The 18,976-nt window shown below is 36.5% G+C and overlaps 2 protein-coding genes across 2 annotated transcripts; one reads left to right on the top strand and one right to left on the bottom strand.

Moving 5' to 3' along the window:
• Window positions 1–1,696: 1,696 nt before the first annotated feature.
• LOC113234526 (protein HGH1 homolog) lies at window positions 1,697–4,224 on the top strand. Its single transcript, XM_026469870.1, has 2 exons — window positions 1,697–2,647; window positions 3,610–4,224. Exons 1-2 carry the CDS (start codon window positions 1,712–1,714, stop codon window positions 3,751–3,753), a joined length of 1,080 nt encoding a protein of 359 aa, XP_026325655.1. The 5' UTR covers window positions 1,697–1,711; the 3' UTR covers window positions 3,754–4,224.
• A 9,505-nt stretch (window positions 4,225–13,729) lies between these two features.
• Window positions 13,730–14,730, bottom strand: LOC113234403. The gene has a single exon (XM_026469712.1). The coding sequence runs from the start codon at window positions 14,510–14,512 to the stop codon at window positions 13,730–13,732; it is 783 nt and encodes a 260-aa protein (XP_026325497.1). The 5' UTR covers window positions 14,513–14,730.
• Window positions 14,731–18,976: the final 4,246 nt, after the last annotated feature.

Raw genomic sequence — 18,976 nt, 5'->3', positions numbered from 1 at the left:
AACCAACCCCTATTGGTATGATGTATCCGTTGGAGTTCACTCCGGACGTCCGTGGAGACGTTGTTAGTTCTCGTTTAAAATTAAGAGGCTGACCCGCGGTACTGCTTACACCATCACGTGCCGGTGGCCCAGAGGCTAAAGTGTCGTTCATTAATTATCTGGACGGGGAAACTAACTTACACTAATTCGTCACTGCACATTTATGAAAATGTTATTTCGTAACATAATACGAATCGATCGTATGCACTCGAATCGATCGTCATAAAAATTCATTCGTAATGGGTATCCTTATTAGGTAAATAATGCAAATCTAGAAGATTGCAAGGTGTGTATTGTGTTGAATTTTCTCTTTTTCGTCTAAAAATTATTTTTTACGTCGCAATTTGCAATTTAAGTATGGACTTATATCAAATTCCGTATTCGTCGTTTCCGCTCACGATTTAGGGCCGAAATTGGTTAAATTTGGAAAAAAAATCCTGGCGCTTTGGGTAAAAACTCGGTTAAATTCCGGGCCGGTTCACTGGGTTTTAACCTACAGCCCAACTCTGGTCATAGGTGTTCATCAAGATGCTTTTAATGGTGACCCGATATCCTCTACAAATGATTCGGATTTAGCAGAGGCAACGCTTTAATTATTTTAATTCAATTGTGATTTCCCCTTTTCATCATCAGACGATTAGACGTAGACTAGGGTTTTACGGCCCTTTGTTGCGGATATTCCAAGAATTCGCAGGAAGTGTTACGCTTCCACATTTATAATGGTGAACGGCTGTGAAGTCTAAATTCCCTGCCTGCAGACTTGTTTCCTGAACGGTATAACTTGGGTCTGTTCAAGGTGAGACGGTACAAATAAAAATTTAAAATATTTAACGCCATCTACGTAAAACTATTACGTTGTTATAAATGTACAACGACAATAGTAATCTACTCAACACTAGATGTCACTACGATACATTATCTGACATTTACTTACATCTTTAATTATGTGTTGGTGTAATAATAACAGGTAATAATAAAACAGGTCACGAAACCATTCACTCAAATTTGAAATAAAGTGGATATTTTCCAGTATTTTCGTACATATTTATTTATTTATATTATATATAATATAAATTATATATATATATAAGACGGGTTTTTTATAGTTACCGTTTTTATACCAATAAATTTTGAATAAATAAAAAGTTTTAATAAATATATAAAAATCTTTCAACCGTGACCATGAGACCTGTAAAGGGCCCGAAACGTCGGTTTGTTTCAAAAAACAAATATACGCGATTTAAATCCTGAAAAATAGCTTCATTTCCTGTGTGTAACAATCGCGAAATACTAAGAACTCGATAAACAAAAAATACAGAATTAAATTTCTTGACAAGTTATTATAGGCAGAGGCTGTATAGTCGGTACTCATTTCATCATCTTCATCTTTGTTATTAATTAAAAAAAATAAAGTCAAACAACGTCGGTCACATGGTCACATTGTCGCATTTTTTTAGACGAAGTCAGTTGTTCGATATTCGCCATAGGTTTTGTGGTTTTGGTATTGTTTTTACAAAATTACCGTACATAGTAATTTTTAATCCTGACATTGGCAGAAGGCCAATCAAAGAACCATAGTGGAATTTGATGAAGCCATTTTAAAGAAATTGGAATCTAACTCTTCGGGCGAAATTTTGGTTGTTTACACAAATTTTTGTTTAAATTAATAAAAATGACACAAGATCCTCTAAACGAAATGCTGGAATTCTTAAAGCCTAATGCAAGAGTGGATTTAAAACACGTGTCTTTAGACCATATGCTGGGACTATCGGGTACAGAAGAAGGCGTCGAAACTCTACTTAAGAACGACCTTGTTATTCAAAATATTATTGAATTAACAGATGACAAACTCGACGAAATAGCTAAAACAGCTCTTCTAATACTCGTAAACATCAGTGCTCACAGCGAAGGTGCTTCAGAACTCTTAAAATACAAACCATTCAACCAAAAGAACTTGATAGAGTTTCTTATAGGTCAAATACTAAATCCTAATAAAAAGAACGCCGATGCGGCTTGTATGATACTTTGCAACATCACCAGACTTGAAGATGAACTGGAAATTTGTCTAGACGCGTTTTTTCCGCACTTAAATGATATTATAAATGTATTTGTTAACGTTGACTTTAACAAAACTGGTTCTAATTTAAATTATCTAGCCCCCATGTTTAGTAATTTAAGCTGTAGTTACCGTATAAGAAAATGGTTGACTGAAGAAAACCCCCACGTACCTCTGATAAAGTTACTACCGTTCTGCAACTATGAACAATCGCATATACGCCGGGGAGGAGCCATCGGTACAGTAAGAAACTTATCGTTTGATTCAGAATTTCATGAATTTCTACTAAGTCCGGACTTGGACCTTCTAACTTACCTCCTTACTCCAATAATGGGTAATGAAGAATACCCAGATGACGAAATGGATGTGTTACCTATAGCGCTTCAGTATTTGCCAAAAGAAAAACGCCGGGATCTGGATGTAGATATAAGAAAAATGATATTGGAGACTTTGAATAAACTTTGTATGAAGAGGAAGTATAGAGAAATGTTAAGAGACAACGGAGTGTATTACGTGCTACGAGAGTACCATAAATGGGAGACAGACCCTAAGGTTTGTCATGTATTGTTTTGTTATTATTATAGTGTTTGCCTGTTAAATAGCAAATCTTGAACATGTTCGGAATCTAATTTCACATCGAAGCGTATATATTGCCCCTTAAATAAATATTTGTCACTTTGTGAAGATTAGTGTCAAGAACATCTGGTTTATTTGTTTTTTTTTACTTTATTAAATATATTTACAAAACAAAATCAGAGAAAAAAGGATCGTCACATTGGTATCATTAGACATAGAGGGAGCTTTTGACAGCGCCTGGTGGCCGGCGATCCGGTGTAGGCTTGCCGAAACAAAATGTCCTGTAAACATTAGAAGAATGATAGATAGCTACCTCTCAGAAAGAAAAGTCCAAGTTAAGTATGCTGGCGCTGAATACAGGAAGGACAGTACAAAAGGCTGCGTGTAGGGATCAATAGGGGGCCCCATTTTCTGGAATATACTGCTAGACCCACTACTAAAGGAACTGGAGGGGATGAGAGTGCACTGTCAGGCATTCGCGTTTTTTACTTATTTAAATTCCTCATATTGTTCATCACTATTTTTCATAATTGTTGTTAAACAACACGCCTATCCATAGCAGTTGCAGTGCCACTCAGAGCTTTAAATGAAAGTATCTGCGGGACACAGCCATTGCGCCTGTCACCCAAAGACATAAGTTGACAAGTCCTATGTGCTTGTAATTTTGCCAGATCAGTAATGCTCATGTTACTGCTTGGCGGCAGAAATAGGTAAGGTGGCAATACTTCCCTGGACGGACTCTTTCACAAGGAACTTTCAGAATTACTATTGGTCATAATATAAATTACATTTCCATAAATGTACTGGGATTCTAATGTACAATTATTTAAACTCTCTCAAGTTATATTAGTTCCGGTCTATGTGGGTAGTGCTTTGGAATAATGAGTTTGAGACCAGGTTATTGTTACTTGTATAACATTTTTTTATTTGTCTTGCAGGTTCGACAAGTCTGTGAAAACGTAGTCGACATACTAATTCAAAAGGAGGAGGAAGTAGGCGTTGAAGATTTGTCTACAGTGGAGATACCACGGGATGTAGAGGAGAAATTTCAGGAGCAAAACAAGAGATTGGATGATGATTAGGCTCTCGTTGTTAAGTGATGGTTTTTAGCGCTCAGTTACACGACGCGAAAGTTTTCGCGCGGCCGCCGCGCGGAAACCGCCCAGTTACCACGTTTTCACGTACATTAATGTCGAATCTGAATTGTATTTACTACGCAATAACATTTAAATTCCTTGGAATAATACAACCGCGTGGACTAACCCGCCCGCGCGTCTGGTACGCTCATTTAAGTTAAATCGTAAAAGCTAAATAAATAGAGCATATTTTGCCATGACAGTTAGATGCACGCTCCGGGTAGTGACCGCGCGGACTGAGTGAAATTCGTGTCGAACAAACGCGCCCTTATTTGTATGCGCTACATTCATGTATGATCGTATGTGATTTGTATAGACTGCATTTTTTCAGGTTGTGCAGGTTTTTCTGATATAATTTCTACACTTTTTCTCTGGCCTTTATTTTTCGAGATTGCTACACATTGATAATGAAACATTTTTTCGGGTCCAAATTGTGTACATTTTGTTTAGGAAATGAAACTATTTATTTCGGATTTAAATCGCGTATATACGGACCTGTAAAGGGTAGGAAACGTGGGTTTGTTTGAAAAAACAAATATACGCGATTCAAATCCGAAAAAATAGTTTCATTTCCTATGTGTAACAATCGCGAAAACCTAAGAACTCGGTACATTTTGTTTCTTTAAATAAACCATCATTTCGGGCCCGTTACAGGCCCATGGTCATGGTTGACTAAGATGGTAAAGTCATCAATCAATTATTTAATTTAATAAGTCTATTTTGAATCATAGTTAGATGTCCAAAATGTAAACAAAGGGAATAACCGAGCAAAAAATACATTTGAAGTGGTAGTTTCTTGTTTTTAATGATAATAAACATTTAGAACTTTTTCCATCACTTGATCGTGTCATTTATCATTCGTGTTTCGTTTCTCAAACTCGAGCGTTTTGTTGTCTCTGCAGTGCGTTTGTTACTTACTATCTATAGTTGTTAATTTTTTTGTTTATTGTTAATGTTTAGTAATAGATAATTAAAATTGTAGAAAATGGGTAACTTCTTTTTCGATCCATTAAAAATAGAAGGTTGTTAATTTATTAAAAATAACTATTTGTTTCTGTAATAGTCTGTGTGTGTTCTCTGTTGTTGTAGATTCTCTTAGTGAATTCAGTCGAAATTCACCAGTCTAATTTTGAGTAAAAAAACGCGTACGTTCCTTACATTGTTGTCGGAATTATCGATGGTATCGAGGGAGCTATAACATTATAAATAATAAAAATTCGTACTATATTATTAATGCAAACCATCCTATTTTTCACTATAGTTTAAAAAAGTTGTTCCTTATTTCTACGAACATTCCAATTTACGCTACAGACTTATAAATTATTGTATTTTATTTTAACATGATTTTTGTTTTAAATTAAATTTATTACTTAGAATATATTAATTACTTCTGCAGTCTTATGTCTGCTTAGGATTTTTCATCAGAGAATATACTGCGTCGCAAACTGGTGGTGGTACGGAGATTCCATATTCCCTGTTTAAAAGTAGAATATTTTTTAATTTCAATATCCGACTTTGCAAAGATCTAGGATTTGTCGAACTTGATTGAACGTGTAGGTTTATCCATGACATGGTCGCAGACTATAAGTTCTATGGGGTAGAAATGTTTCGTTCTTCATCTTTCCAATATAAGGACGCCTTGAAATTAGACGCTTATAAAAGCTCTGCAGTGGCGCCACTGTGACGCTGCAGTTGCAGCCACTGCCTAGACACGCGCGCGCCACTATTGTAGTCACAATTAGTGAACTGAAAATTACATAAGCGCTACAGGCGCCCTAAGCGAGACTGCACTCGTACACACGTAAACTTATAAACTCCGGCATCATATAAGGGAACGTTAAACGTTACGGATCTCAGGAATTGAGAAACCTTCATCAGGGGCTTGAAAAAGGGGTAATAGATGCACGCCTGAGGACTCTCCCGATCTTGTCTGTAACACCTATTTCATTAATTTCCTAAATGTTATCAAAGAATAAATTTCTATACATATTTGTTATATCGTGACGATGTGGTGTAACTAAATGGGATTGTGTTTAGTCAACAAGGCCAGACTGAAAATCAGTATCACGTGGCACACAGTCACAAGGATTAAACTGACCCTGTTCCTTCCACGCACTGTTGCTATACTGTTATTATTGTTATGTGTTCTGTAAATAAATCATCATGAGAAGGCCTTTTTCTGACCCAATCATGGATGTAGGCCTCTGCCCTCTGGTTCCACCCTTGGCGGTCTTGTGCCCGACCTCCGTATCGACGGGTCCTCTGATATCCGACTCGGGGTCTCAATTCAAGTATTCGCCTTGTCCAGCGTCTCTCGTCCATTCTTGCAAAATACCCCGCCCCTGCCCACTTTTTCTTCGCTGTGACAACCATGACATCTTTAACTTTGGTCCTATTTCGGATCCAAGCATTATTTTTTTGATCTCGCAGGGTGATTCCCGAGCATTTGCTCTCTTCATGTTGTTCTTTACGACTCGGAACTTCTCGACGGACTTCTGTGTAAGTCATGGTTTCTAGTTAGTAAATAAATGTTGTTTGTTTTAAATAGATTAAAATTACAGGTCTTCCCTCGGCTGTTGGTGGTTTCACAATTATAGTTTCATTTCTAATGTGTAACAATCGAGAATATCTAAGAATTGGTTGATGTAAAGTTATTATTAAGCTTTATTTCTTCCGTTATTTTTCTTTAAATTTCTTTTTTAGAAGCTTTTTTATTACGTCGTTTTATTATTAAGGGTGCCATATATCGTCTGTCTCGTTAACTGTGGTATTTTGTTGTAACTTAGTACATTTTTACTCGGCTTAGGTAGGTACTTTAATCGTAACTTAAGTCGTAAATTGCCAATCAGTGTACCTATACATTATAATAGACTATAATATAATTCATTTATTACAACGCCACAACACAAAATATACACAAAGAAATAAAAAAAGACAGCAAAAGTAAACCAAAAATAAAATAACAAAAAACAACCAAGCAAACATAATCCAATTTAAAAACAGTCAATCTGAATAAATGTCATGTGTGCGGCTTTGGCGTATGTAAAAGGATCCACTCAGCTAATGTCACAGCCGAGTAAACACTGTGACGCTGATTTTTAGTGGACCCTATAACCTATTTTAGCCCTAGATGTGGACCCTAGAACCGACCTATTAGTGTATACCATATGCAGCGCGCAGGTGCAATCGCTACCCTGGCGCCATCTAGTAGGCGCGCAATAATCTTACAGTTATATTTTCCCCAGTGATCGAAAATTCTGGTGCATATGGTGCAATTATAAATGACGTTTGGAAGCAATAGCCCGTTTATTTCGCTGCGAGAGACGTATGCTCTTTGCAGGCGTCGCGAGCTAGCGACGCTCACTAACATCATACGGCCGTGTGCGCCGCACACCCTGCACCATAGTTATATAAAGTTGATAAGATGGACGATGTATCTCTAAAAGGTGGTACTTAAATAGATTTTTTACTATATATGTAAAACCAAATAAATTTATATAAGTTATTATAACATTTTTGTTAGTCCAATTGACATTTAATCAAATTAAATGTCTGTAAATTAACTAAAATCCGACACGTCTATCGTGTGAAGTGGTCCAAAAGATGCGCTAGTATTTAATTATGGTATTAGTGTTCATTCTTTGAGTAAATAATGTAGTTTTAAATCTCGCAATATATCGACTGCCTTGATAAGCCTCATACAGTGCATTGCTACACGGAGAAAAGTGCTACATAGCGCTAAATAACGTTACACAGTGTTACATAGGCAGCGCCATATCGTCGCCTTAGAGTGAAAACCTCGCATACGCGTTATCACATAATTGTTTTTACTGATTTTTGTTGAAGAAAAACTTTAAACCTTCTTGATCAAATATATTATTAAAGTAATATAGTACCCCCGTAGTATGCCGCCACGATAAAGCTATTATATCCAGATTTAGTTGTCAAATTCGTGTGATAAACAGGCTTTTTAAAATTTTATCGCAATAGCGAACATGGCGAGCATCGTGACGTCACATTTTTGTGTCATCGCGAGTGCCGACGACCAATTACTGCAAAAGCCTAACACAGTGCCAAACATGGCTGCAAGGTCACATCTGATTTTAAAACATTTGCACAATAGATGTATCAACGTAACATTGAGACAAACGAAATGAAAAGACATTTTTTGTTTCATGATTTTCGCGGCGATGATTAAACGACATAGATAGCTATATACGCAATTTCATATCGTTGGTTCTGCAAAATGTTTAACAATAGTTCATTACCAAATAAGCAAACTTAGATTTATCAACTGAATTATATATATTGTCACGGGGAGGTTTATCACACATATTCAGCCATGATACGGCCACGGAAAGAATAATTTAACTAATTAAAATGCTAACTACAAACATTATTGCGTTTGCGACATTTTACACCACATTTTTATCTTCGTCCTGAAAAATTACATAGAAATCGCTTTAAGACTACGATATAATGCTATACACAGAACAGTACTGTGCTACATAGCGCCAAACAGTATTTACTACACAGCGCAACGTCGAATGTTGCATGCCACACAGTTACTTTTAAATATCATCTACTTCGTAACCCGAATTCTTACTTATAACTTGTCAAAATGTTTGAAAATCTGCCCAAATAAGTGTTTCTCCATATTTAATGGTAAAACAACTCGGTAGGCAATAGCACGAGGCCGTAGCCTTTATATATAATTTTTTACAATAAGTGTTAATATAAGGTAGTGGTAAGTTGATAATGATAACAGTGCCAAATATGTTTATACGCACAAACGTTGCCGTTTAATTCTTAGGGCGCCTTCAAACTAGATGCTTATAGTGAACTAAAATAACTGAAGCACTACAGATGCGCTGATGACGCGCCACTGTAGCGCTTCTACAAGCGTTTAATTTGAAGGTGCTCTTAGGATCGTATTCCAGAACACTACTCAATGCTCAAGTCAGGATTTGAGCAGACTTGAGCATGATTTCAAGCACTGGAAATACGACTCTAATGGCAAGGACTTGAGTATGATTTCTAGTGCTTTGAATCATACTCAAGTCCTGACTTGAGCATTGAGTAGAGTTCTAGAATACGACCCTTAGAAACCAGTCTCAACATCGTGATGACATAAAACAAAAAAAGTAAGAACGACTGCTTCTACGTTGTTACAACAATTTACGAAAACTAGCGTTAACACCTCGTACAGTGACCAAACTATAGTCTCCTTGAGACATTTAACATACATTTTCGTGATTTTAGAGAGATTCATAATTAATTCATTTGTAAATTACAGGCTGTATAGAAGTTGACATGTAAGGAAAAAAGTAGGTTCACTGTGTCCGACCAAATATTAGGCCGTTTTTGAAGTCTGTTAAAAAAATTAAATAACACAAGATCTAATCAGTTGCAAAGTGAACCTTGAAATCATTTACATAAGCTTGATTTTTGTCAAATGAACAGCTGTTTTCAGTACTCGAAGTTAAAGTTACTTTTGGTTAGTTTTGACTACTTAAAACGTTATAATGCTGACTGTACGTAGGTATAATAGATAATAATAACGACTGAAATTTTTATTTCTATATTTTTGTTCTTGGAGAAATCGTAATTATTTCTCAAAGTTTGACAGATAATTCGTAAAAAGAGTGGTTAAACCACTGCAACATTGAGCCGGAAACACAGTATATGCCACTGCTCTGTCTTCTGCCTAAATGCGGCTTCCCTTGGCCAGTGATGCCAGGTGCCGTGTCACGCGCATCTGTGCGAGCGTGCTCGTGTCATTTGCCCATACATTCGAGGTACTGTCAGCCCAAATGTAAAAATATATTGACACATAAATTTTTGTCAAAATGTAACAAAAATCAATCTTATTCCAATAAAAACATGTCGTTTCAAATATTTAAAAAGTGAACCTTACATTTATGATATGTTAATAATACAATGTACCTATTTATAATTTTGGCTCACTTTCAATGTGTCATTTTTGTATTTTATCCGTTTACATTTAGATCATAGTTTCCCAAAGTGGTCCCTACCGCTGCCGGTGGGCCTAGGGTAGTCGGAAGCAATTTTAACATAATCTTTATCTTTTATTTTTTTAATAATAAATGGAAGCAATTGGTTGATGCTGTCCTGGGCGTGCTACCGCATTTGATGACAAAAATCCTGAATTATCTATATAAACTACACTACATATATAGGTATACTTTTTCCTTGTTTATTTTTTGTGGTCGTGTGAGCGTTGAATTTTTTTATTTTATTTATTTATTTTTTTTTATTTTTATTTAATAGTTTATTGTACAGGAAAAATACAACAAGTCACAAAGAATACAAGCGAAATTAAAAACAAAAGGTTCTGCTTATTTCTAATAGAAATTTCTTCCTGCAGACCTAAACACAGGACACTATAACTAAAAGAACGGGCATATGTGCACAACAAAACAAGAAAAAAAATATAAAAATAATATAAAAATATTAAATTGTTATAAATTATATAAATACTTAGATAAATACATATTTTATAATATAATACCTAAGATATGGATGGAATAGTAGATAAATAATGCTCCTTAACTCTCACTTTAAAAATAGCTAACGATTTACTTTCGTGAACAGTAATAGGAAGTGCATTCCAAAGTCTGACCGCATGAACAGTGAAGGAGTGAGAATAGAAACCGGAATTGAAGCATGGAAAAGATAACTGGGACCTAACAAGAGAGCGACAGGGTTTATCCTGGGACCTAAGGAAGCTGAAACGCTCTTTCAGGTACCCGGGAGACACAGGGTTATGTAAAATATTGTAAAGAATGGAGACAATATGCATATTCCTGCGGAGACGGATGGGAAGCCATTTGAGCTGACTGCGGAAATGTGAAATACGGTCATATTTACGAAGCCCAAAGATGAACCTTATACATAGGTTTTGCAGTCGTTCAAGCTTATTTAGCAGTTCTTCAGTAGCATCCAAATAGCAGGAATCAGCATAGTCTAAGAAGGGCAAAATAAGTGTTTGGACTAAACATATCTTGGTTTTTAAAGGTAAATCGTTTTGGAGGCGCTTAAGTGAGTGCAAGGAGAAATGGACTTTACGACTGACTTCATTAATATGTGGAGTCCAAACCAAATTACAATCCAAAAGCAAGCCAAGATTAGTTGCAGTAGAAGCATAAGCAATAGGCGTGGAATTATACGCTATAGGTGGGACAGAATCTAGATGCAATAAGCCACGCATATACCCACTTCCCACAATCATAGCCTGTGACTTTTTGGGATTCACCAACAAACCAAAACACTCAGCCCAATGAGCAATGCTTCGTAAATCAGCATTAACCGCTTCAACGGCTGCAACGACATCAGACGCTTTAAAACTGCGGTATAGCTGCAAATCGTCAGCATAGAGATGAAAGTTTGAAGACAGCACAAAAGTGACAGAATTGATGAAAACAGAGAAAAGGAGAGGGGAAAGAACACCACCCTGAGGAACGCCAGCAACTAAGTCACACCAATCAGAGGAAGCCTCGTCAGAGCGAATACACTGCGAGCGGCCTCTGAGGTAGGAGTCGAACCAAGCTATAACCGAAGGAGAAATATTAAAAGAGCGAAGGGAAGCAAGCAATACGTCAAAGTCCACAGAGTTGAAAGCACTGCTGAAGTCCAGAAGTATAAGCAAAGTGAGAAGACCATTGTCCATTGCGAGGCGAATAGCATCTGTTACCTTCAACAGTGCAGTCACAGTGCTATGGCCAGAACGAAAACCTGACTGAAACGGGGAAAGCAACTTATTAGAAGAAAGATACAACATTAACTGCTTGTTGACAATGTGTTCGAGGACTTTGGATAGAAATGGGAGAATGGAGATGGGACGGAATTCGGAAAGGCAAGTAGGGTTTGACGTTTTGGGTAAAGGTATAACATGGGCGAGTTTCCAATGAGAAGGGAAAGAACTAGCTTCTAAAGAGAAGTTAAAAACATGAGTGAGGATAGGGACAAGTTCAGGGAGTATGAGGCTAATCATACGGGAACTGAGATCATCATTGCCAACAGCAGTAGAAGAAATAGAGAGAATATGAGTTTTGACCTCACATTCGGTAACAGTCCGGAAGGAAAAAGAGGTACATGCAGGTAAAGTATAGTCAGCCAAAATGCGAAGGGTAGCGCTTTTACGATGCTTATCTAAAGTAACAGGTGGTAGGGAAAAATGTCTATTAAGCGCGTTAAGATCAGGAAGGGACGAATCACCAGAAGCGGTGGAACGGCCAATCCCAATGGACTTTAGGAATTTCCAGATCTGAGTGGAATCGCATTTCTCAACGTTATCGTGAATGTGCCGTCTCTTAGCATCTCTACACAAGCGACTACAGCGATTACGCAGGTATTTAAAACGAGCTAGGTTGTCATCTGTAGGAAGCCTCTTCCAGCGTCGTTTCGCCTTATCTCTGAGAGCCATAGCGATCTTAATATCTTGTGATAACCAGGGGGCAGGTGCATGTCTGATTTTAACCCGTTTTAAAGGCGCATGGCGATCATAAAGCCTTAATATAATTTCATTGAGCAAAGCTACCTTCTGATCAATAACTACGCAGTCCAACACAGGAGTCCAGTCAATATTACCCGCCTCACTCTTGAGCGCCTCCAAATCAATGGCCTTGAAATTTCGGATAATACGAAATTTCGACTTACACTTAGGAAAACGAATTTTATACGAGAGAAAGACAAGATCATGATAAGAAAATACAGAAGAGAACTGTCCATGGGAAGCACAATGTTCAGGGGACGAGACTATCATAAGATCAAGAAGAGATGGAATGCAGTTGGGAAAATGATGAGTAGCAGACAAAGGTAAAATAAGCAAGTTGACAGAAGAAATTAGAGAAAGTAATTTATGGGCACGACTGTCATTTTTTAGTAAACACGTGTTAAAGTCACCCATTAAAATAGTGTGATCAAAGGAAGGAGAATGGTCGGAGAGTAGACACTCAAGGGACTGAAAGTAGTCGATATTAAGGGAGGGGCTATAAAAAACTGCAAGGAGCACTTTCTTGTGATGCAAGGAAATGTTTAAAAATAGGTGCTCCGCGGAGTTTGAATATGAGTTAGGAGAAGCATCAACAACAACATGTTGAATATCAGCTCGTAGATATACTGCCACCCCTCCACCACTTTTACCCGTCCGGTCATTCCGAACGAGCTTAAATCCGGGAAGACTGAAATGAGTAGAAGGAAGAGAAGGTTTTAGAAAAGTTTCTGATATAAGAATAGCGTCAACAGGAGAATCTATGAAAGAAGCAAGAAGGTCAGAATAGTGAGAGGGGACGCTTTGAGCATTGATATGAACAACATTGAAATTTTTGGGGAAATTGCAGAAGGCTGAAGATAACTGATCATGCAGAGTCAGAGCTATGGAATCATTACTGTCATCAGCACTAAGAAAATGGCTTGGAGATGAGGAGCACGAGTAAAAACTATCATTTATCCCTAAAGTAACATCCATATTATTCATATGTTCAATTAATTAACTCAAAAATAAAATATATTATTAAATTTAAAAAATATATGAGTAATAATACATAAAAATATAGTATATAAAAAAAAACCAACGTACAAACTATAACTAAAACAACACCGAACCATCAGCACTCGCCGTAGAAATAAAATATAAACATGAATAAAGCAACATAATGCAAGAGGCCGTAGCCAAAAAATAATAAAGTTAAATTCATTGACAGTTGACAGCTGAGGTTTAATAGAATAAATTTAAATTTAACAAGAAAAAATTAACTTCTATAAAGAAGGTGCTATGTTACCTACCACACAAATAAGATAGAAATACCTACATATAGTGCAAAAATTAATTTAAACACAAAGAAGAAAAAAACAATAAAAAAAGAAATCAAATTACAAGAAACAAAAATCACAATCACAATTAGTGCAACCTCCGGCGCGACTTAGCAGCTGCAGAACCCTTCGTCGATTTACTTGCAGTCTCCATCGGATTTACTGCAGCCTGTGCGACGTCAGTTTTCCCAGCTGCAGCCGCAGGGAATCGGGCAATCAGGGGCCGAAGTTCAGCCATGGCCTCCACTTTCATTCTGGTCTTATCAGGAAGAACGATCATGATTTTCCCCTCTGTAGACCAGCACCGATTAATACCGAAGTGTTTACGAGCTGCGACAAATGTGGAGTGCCTCGCCTTAGTCAGAAACTCAGATATGGTGATACCAGAGCCCTTCAACGCAGTTTTACTGTCCCAGACAGATCGGCGGAGTTCGAAATCACCAAATCGAACCAGCACAGCTCTAGGTTTACTTTGTGAGGATCTCCATGGTCCCAAACGGTGACAGGCCAGTAAGTGTTTTTCATGGATTTCCGCTAAATGCAATTGGTTATGCAACAATTTCACAATTACTGGATTTAATTGTTCTTCCTTGTTCTCAGCTACACCATGGAAAAGCAGGACCTTTTTGCGCAAAAATGTTTCATGGCGGTCAAGACCCAAAGATATAAGCTCAATTTGAGCCTTAAGTTTAGACATAGTCTGAAGTACAAAAGACTTGAACTCACTGAAGTCCCGGGAAAGCGATGCAATATTGCGGTGAGCAGGAGAAGTTTCCGAAGCCTGGAGTTTGGCCTCATAGTCCCCCATTCTTGACTCAAACATCTTCTGTAAGTCGTCCAGGTTGGCAGCAAGTTTGGCTGACAGGTCCATTTGTGAAATTTTGTGCACAAAGTGTTTAAAGTGGAAAGTTGATTGTGTGGCGAGTGAGATAGGTCAGTGAACACAATTAACTGTGATTATACATAAGAAAATACTAATGTAAGTAATTAAAATTACAATTTTTATCTAAGTGGGCGGCAACTCAAAAAGTTTGGGAACATATGGTGTAGATCATTGTTACGCAGACTGTTATAAAATAGATAATAAATATGTACTGAATAAATAATAGAGTTCTCCAAATGAAGGTTACATTTTCTCTTTTTGTTTTTAAATCATTGGGTCATTGACATTAATAACATTAATGCCTTTAAAGGTTTTTAAAACCTTTATAGGCTTTTAAGAATTTTTAAAACCTTTATAGGCTCTTAACAATTTTTAAAACCTTTATCAAAGCATAACTACAGACGGCATGTTGCATCATGAAGCATAAAATTTATGAACGTTTGCGTAATTAGGCGTAATGGTTGACTTAGAATATCTATGGTAACGCCCTAAATAGCGTGTCGTAAAGCGTTAATTACGCACGTTGCTACTGATCTGATGTTACACACACGTTAAATAAAAATAACCCATTACTTTCTTTAATTATAAGTGTAATACGTAACTGAATCAAATAAAAGCTTGTAACAATGTTAATGATTTATTTTTATTCATCATCATCAATTTTTTTACAATAAGCACATAGAAACTACTATAGAATTGTATGTTGAAACATTTTTATGATTATAGTGAAGTTTTTAAAAGTTCTAATGATAACATAATGTATAATGATTGATTACATTGCTTACCACAAATGAATATTTTTTGTTTAAATGTATATTAAATACCTTATAAACTAATATGACACAATACAGATGAAATGCAGAAGCTAAAACGTATATTTTCTACCATCTGCAAGGGTTACACAATATGCATACATTTCCTAAGCTGGTCCGCTGGTTGACATTCAAAACCACAGAGAGCAAGCAAGGAAATAAAAAAAACTGGGTAAGCTGGGTAAGACCGCGAAGCAGTAATGCGAGTGTCACTGCGTTCCGGAGGGTGCTAGTGAAAACTTTAATGGCGCCTTGAAATTTAGAGGCTTTTAGAAGTGCCGCTTCAATAAGTATTAGTCGTTTATTCCCATAGTCAGTTCCAAGTCGAAACCAAAAGTTCCATATATTGAACTAGTGAGAATAAATTCAATGTTTTTGTCTTTATTTTCATTAGTTGCATATATAGAGAGATTCCTGAAGCTGCACATCATAGTTGCTTTTACCATTTCTCAAATGCTATTTGAACAGAGGCCAAAAAATTAAATTTGGTTAAAACTAATGATTTAGGATAAATTGTTAACCTATAAATAATATAAAATAATATAAAAGTAAATAATATAAATGTGGTAGTTTCTTAATTGTGACTGAAAAATGGCACGCGCGCTTCATGAGTAAGGTGATTTGAAAAATAAATCTACTAACACTAATTTATAAACACTTTTCTTATTATTATTGCTAACAAATTATGGAACTAATTGTCTGAAATAAAATTATTTTATTTTATTTTTATTATTTAGTCGACTACAGTCGCAATAAACTAGATTTAGTCGCTGTTTCACTGTCTACGCTGGAACAAGCTTATTCCTGCGGCACCATTTTTTAATCACGAGAACGGCAGCTCCTAGGCGAGTACTAATTGCACCCAGAAAAAAGAAGTGAATTAATCGGTTCTAGTCTCTCTGAAAACGGTTTTGTTTTATATAATAACAAGTAATGGGACGAACTAATCGCGCGCCTGGTGGTAACACGCCTGTAGGGCTAAAAGGGTCGTACTGGCTGAATCATAATACGATTAATTGACAATTCATATTATGAATTGCTTACATTTCATATAACGCAATTCATCTATTTGACAGTGTTATATGGAGGTCTCCATAGAGCACTGTCAAATAGATCAATTGCGTTTTTTGTTTTGTTTGAAAATTCATAATATGAACTGTTAATTAACCATATTATGATTCTGCCAATGCGGCTTTTTAAGCCCTGCTCTTCACAGTAGTTGCAGTGCTACTGCACCCGTTACCCTAAGACATAACTTGACAAGTCCCATGCACCTGTAATTTCACCAGCACCCTTACCCTTCAAAACCCGAAACGCAGTAATGCTCACATTACCGCTTGGCGGCAGGTCTAGGTAAGGTCGCAGTACTTCCCTAGATAAACCCTTTTACAAGGAGATCTACTGCTACTGCAAGGGTTGTAGCATTGACTTACAATTATATGGACGTCGGGTCCGCGCTAAAAAGTGTCCGCACTTGTAAGGCGCTAAAATCGTATACAGAGCGCTACACTCCGCTTTAGTCTTCATTTGTTCGACTGACAGCGCGATACTGCGATGACATTACAATTTAAATTTGGAATAGGTTGACTTGGGACATTTTTTTCGTGGTTTTTTGTATTAGACCCGTCGTCCATTTATTTGTAAGTCAATGGGTACGCGTGATGCTTTATACCAGACACAAGACTTATTCATCCCGTCACTAATGACCACTTTCACTACACTTAAGTTTTTTTTATATAAAAACAAGTTATCGACTAATTTTAGAATCTTTAAACCTCTTATAGAGCTGTCATTTTGCAGATGTTGCCTTATTTTGTGACACAAGTGTGAGATATCGCTTTATTTTCAAATATCGTGTCGTAAAGCGTTGTAAGCGTGTGTTGCGTACCGGTCGGTTGTTACCATGAAAACGAAATCTTAACAAAATAACCTATCGAATACTTACTTTTATTATAATCAGAGATCTGCAGAACTAAAAAGGGTATGATTAATTGACAATTTTTTTATTAATGATTATTCAAACAAAACAAAAAACGTAATTCATCTATTTGACATTGTTCTATGGAAACCTCCATAGAACAATGTCAAACAGATGAATTCCGTTATATGAATTGTCAACTAATCATATTATGATTCTAGCAGAATACGGCATGAATGGTAAGAAATTCATAATATGAATTGTCAGTTAATCATATTGTGATTCTGCTAACACGGCCTTTTTAGCCCTGCAGAATAAGCTAAGTATATTAACCTAGAATGTTAATACCTCTCTTTGAAATACCTGAATTATTGTATTATGTTTCATATTTTTAGAGTGTAACTAGAGATTAAGAGCCGGATTACATTACGATGGTATTGTGTATAGGTAGAAGAAAAGTTTTGTAATTGTAAGTGGAAATTCAATGTTGTTTTTTGTCCTTAATATTTGCTCATTTGGGATGCACGAAAGTAACCTCCACGCAAAACGTGCCATCCTTTTAAAAGTACTTTACATCGTTTGGCAAATCCTCTTATCACCATGGCAAGCATTGTGTACGATAATAAGTCATTTCGGGTTTTCCGGAGGAGGTATTTATTATCTACACTTGTGATTTAAAAAAATAAAATTCATCACGCTGATCTTCGTTTTATATACCTTTTAAAAATTCTTACAGCTTTATTTGAAAAAACAAATATACGCGATTTAAATCCGGAAAAATAGTTTCATTTCCTATGTGTAACAATCGCGAAAACCTAATAACTCGATATCTTACAGCTTTGTTGAAAATAATGACCAATGAAAATATTTTATTTTTTCCCCTCCTATTTTTAACCATTCCGGGATTTCAGAGGGAGGTATTATGCACTCTATGTGTATCACTTAAATTTTAGTGTCTATTCCGATCTTTGATCGTAAGCGTTACAACAAAGGTAGCTTAATGACACACGGGGCCAATTGACCTGTCGTTCCACAGAGATAAGCCATTCAAGCCAATCTAGTGAAAAATACAAAATTCGCAAATTCCATCTACATTTCAGCCAGTATTACAATAAGTTTCTTTTTAATATTTTGGCAAACTAGTGGAGTAGCTCAGGATGCACGTACATATAAGGCCAATTCAATGCATGTGTGGTGGGGGAAGGTAAAGTAATTCCGAAAAATTTGAAAACTCGTCTGGAAACACTCCATAATGGATTGTTTCTATTTACACGACACCAAATATCGCTTGCTTAGTGGAATGGCTCGTCGACGTCGATTGGCTAAACTTTAAATTGGGTAAACGCTCTAGGGCCTGTCCAACTCGGCGGACGGGAAGGCTGAGGACATTAAATTTTTAGAAAGAAAAAAAAAATTCAGTATCATTCATTATAAATTGTACTTACTAAATAAATTAAAACTAAAATTAAAGATACTCAATGGGCACCACTTAGCACATGCCGTGGCTGAGGCCAGACGGTGCTGGTACTATGTGGAGCCCACGGAGTGCGTCTCGCGTTTTTCAATGTATATATTTTATATTTCGATTGAAATAAGGTATAAATTGCAATGCTCTTGAGACCGATGTCGGAGTATTGCGGCGTATATCTCTCTGCGTGTTAGAACATTGAAATGTATACCTTATTTCAAATGAAATAGCATAAAATACACATTGAAAAATTT

The sequence above is a fragment of the Hyposmocoma kahamanoa genome, unplaced genomic scaffold, assembly GCF_003589595.1.
Source record: "Hyposmocoma kahamanoa isolate Upper Pololo Valley unplaced genomic scaffold, ASM358959v1 84, whole genome shotgun sequence".
Lineage (NCBI taxonomy): Eukaryota > Metazoa > Arthropoda > Insecta > Lepidoptera > Cosmopterigidae > Hyposmocoma > Hyposmocoma kahamanoa.
This window is presented reverse-complemented; position numbering and strand designations above follow the sequence as displayed.

What these genes read in the sequence shown, in the direction of transcription:
- LOC113234526 (XM_026469870.1), top strand. Translation starts at nt 1,712, where the DNA reads ATGACACAAGATCCTCTAAACGAAATGCTGGAATTCTTAAAGCCTAAT. An exon ending in AATGGGAGACAGACCCTAAG is followed by an intron (nt 2,648 to 3,609) that starts GTTTGTCATGTA and finishes TTTGTCTTGCAG; the next exon opens with GTTCGACAAGTCTGTGAAAA.
- LOC113234403 (XM_026469712.1), bottom strand. Translation starts at nt 14,512, where the DNA reads ATGGACCTGTCAGCCAAACTTGCTGCCAACCTGGACGACTTACAGAAG.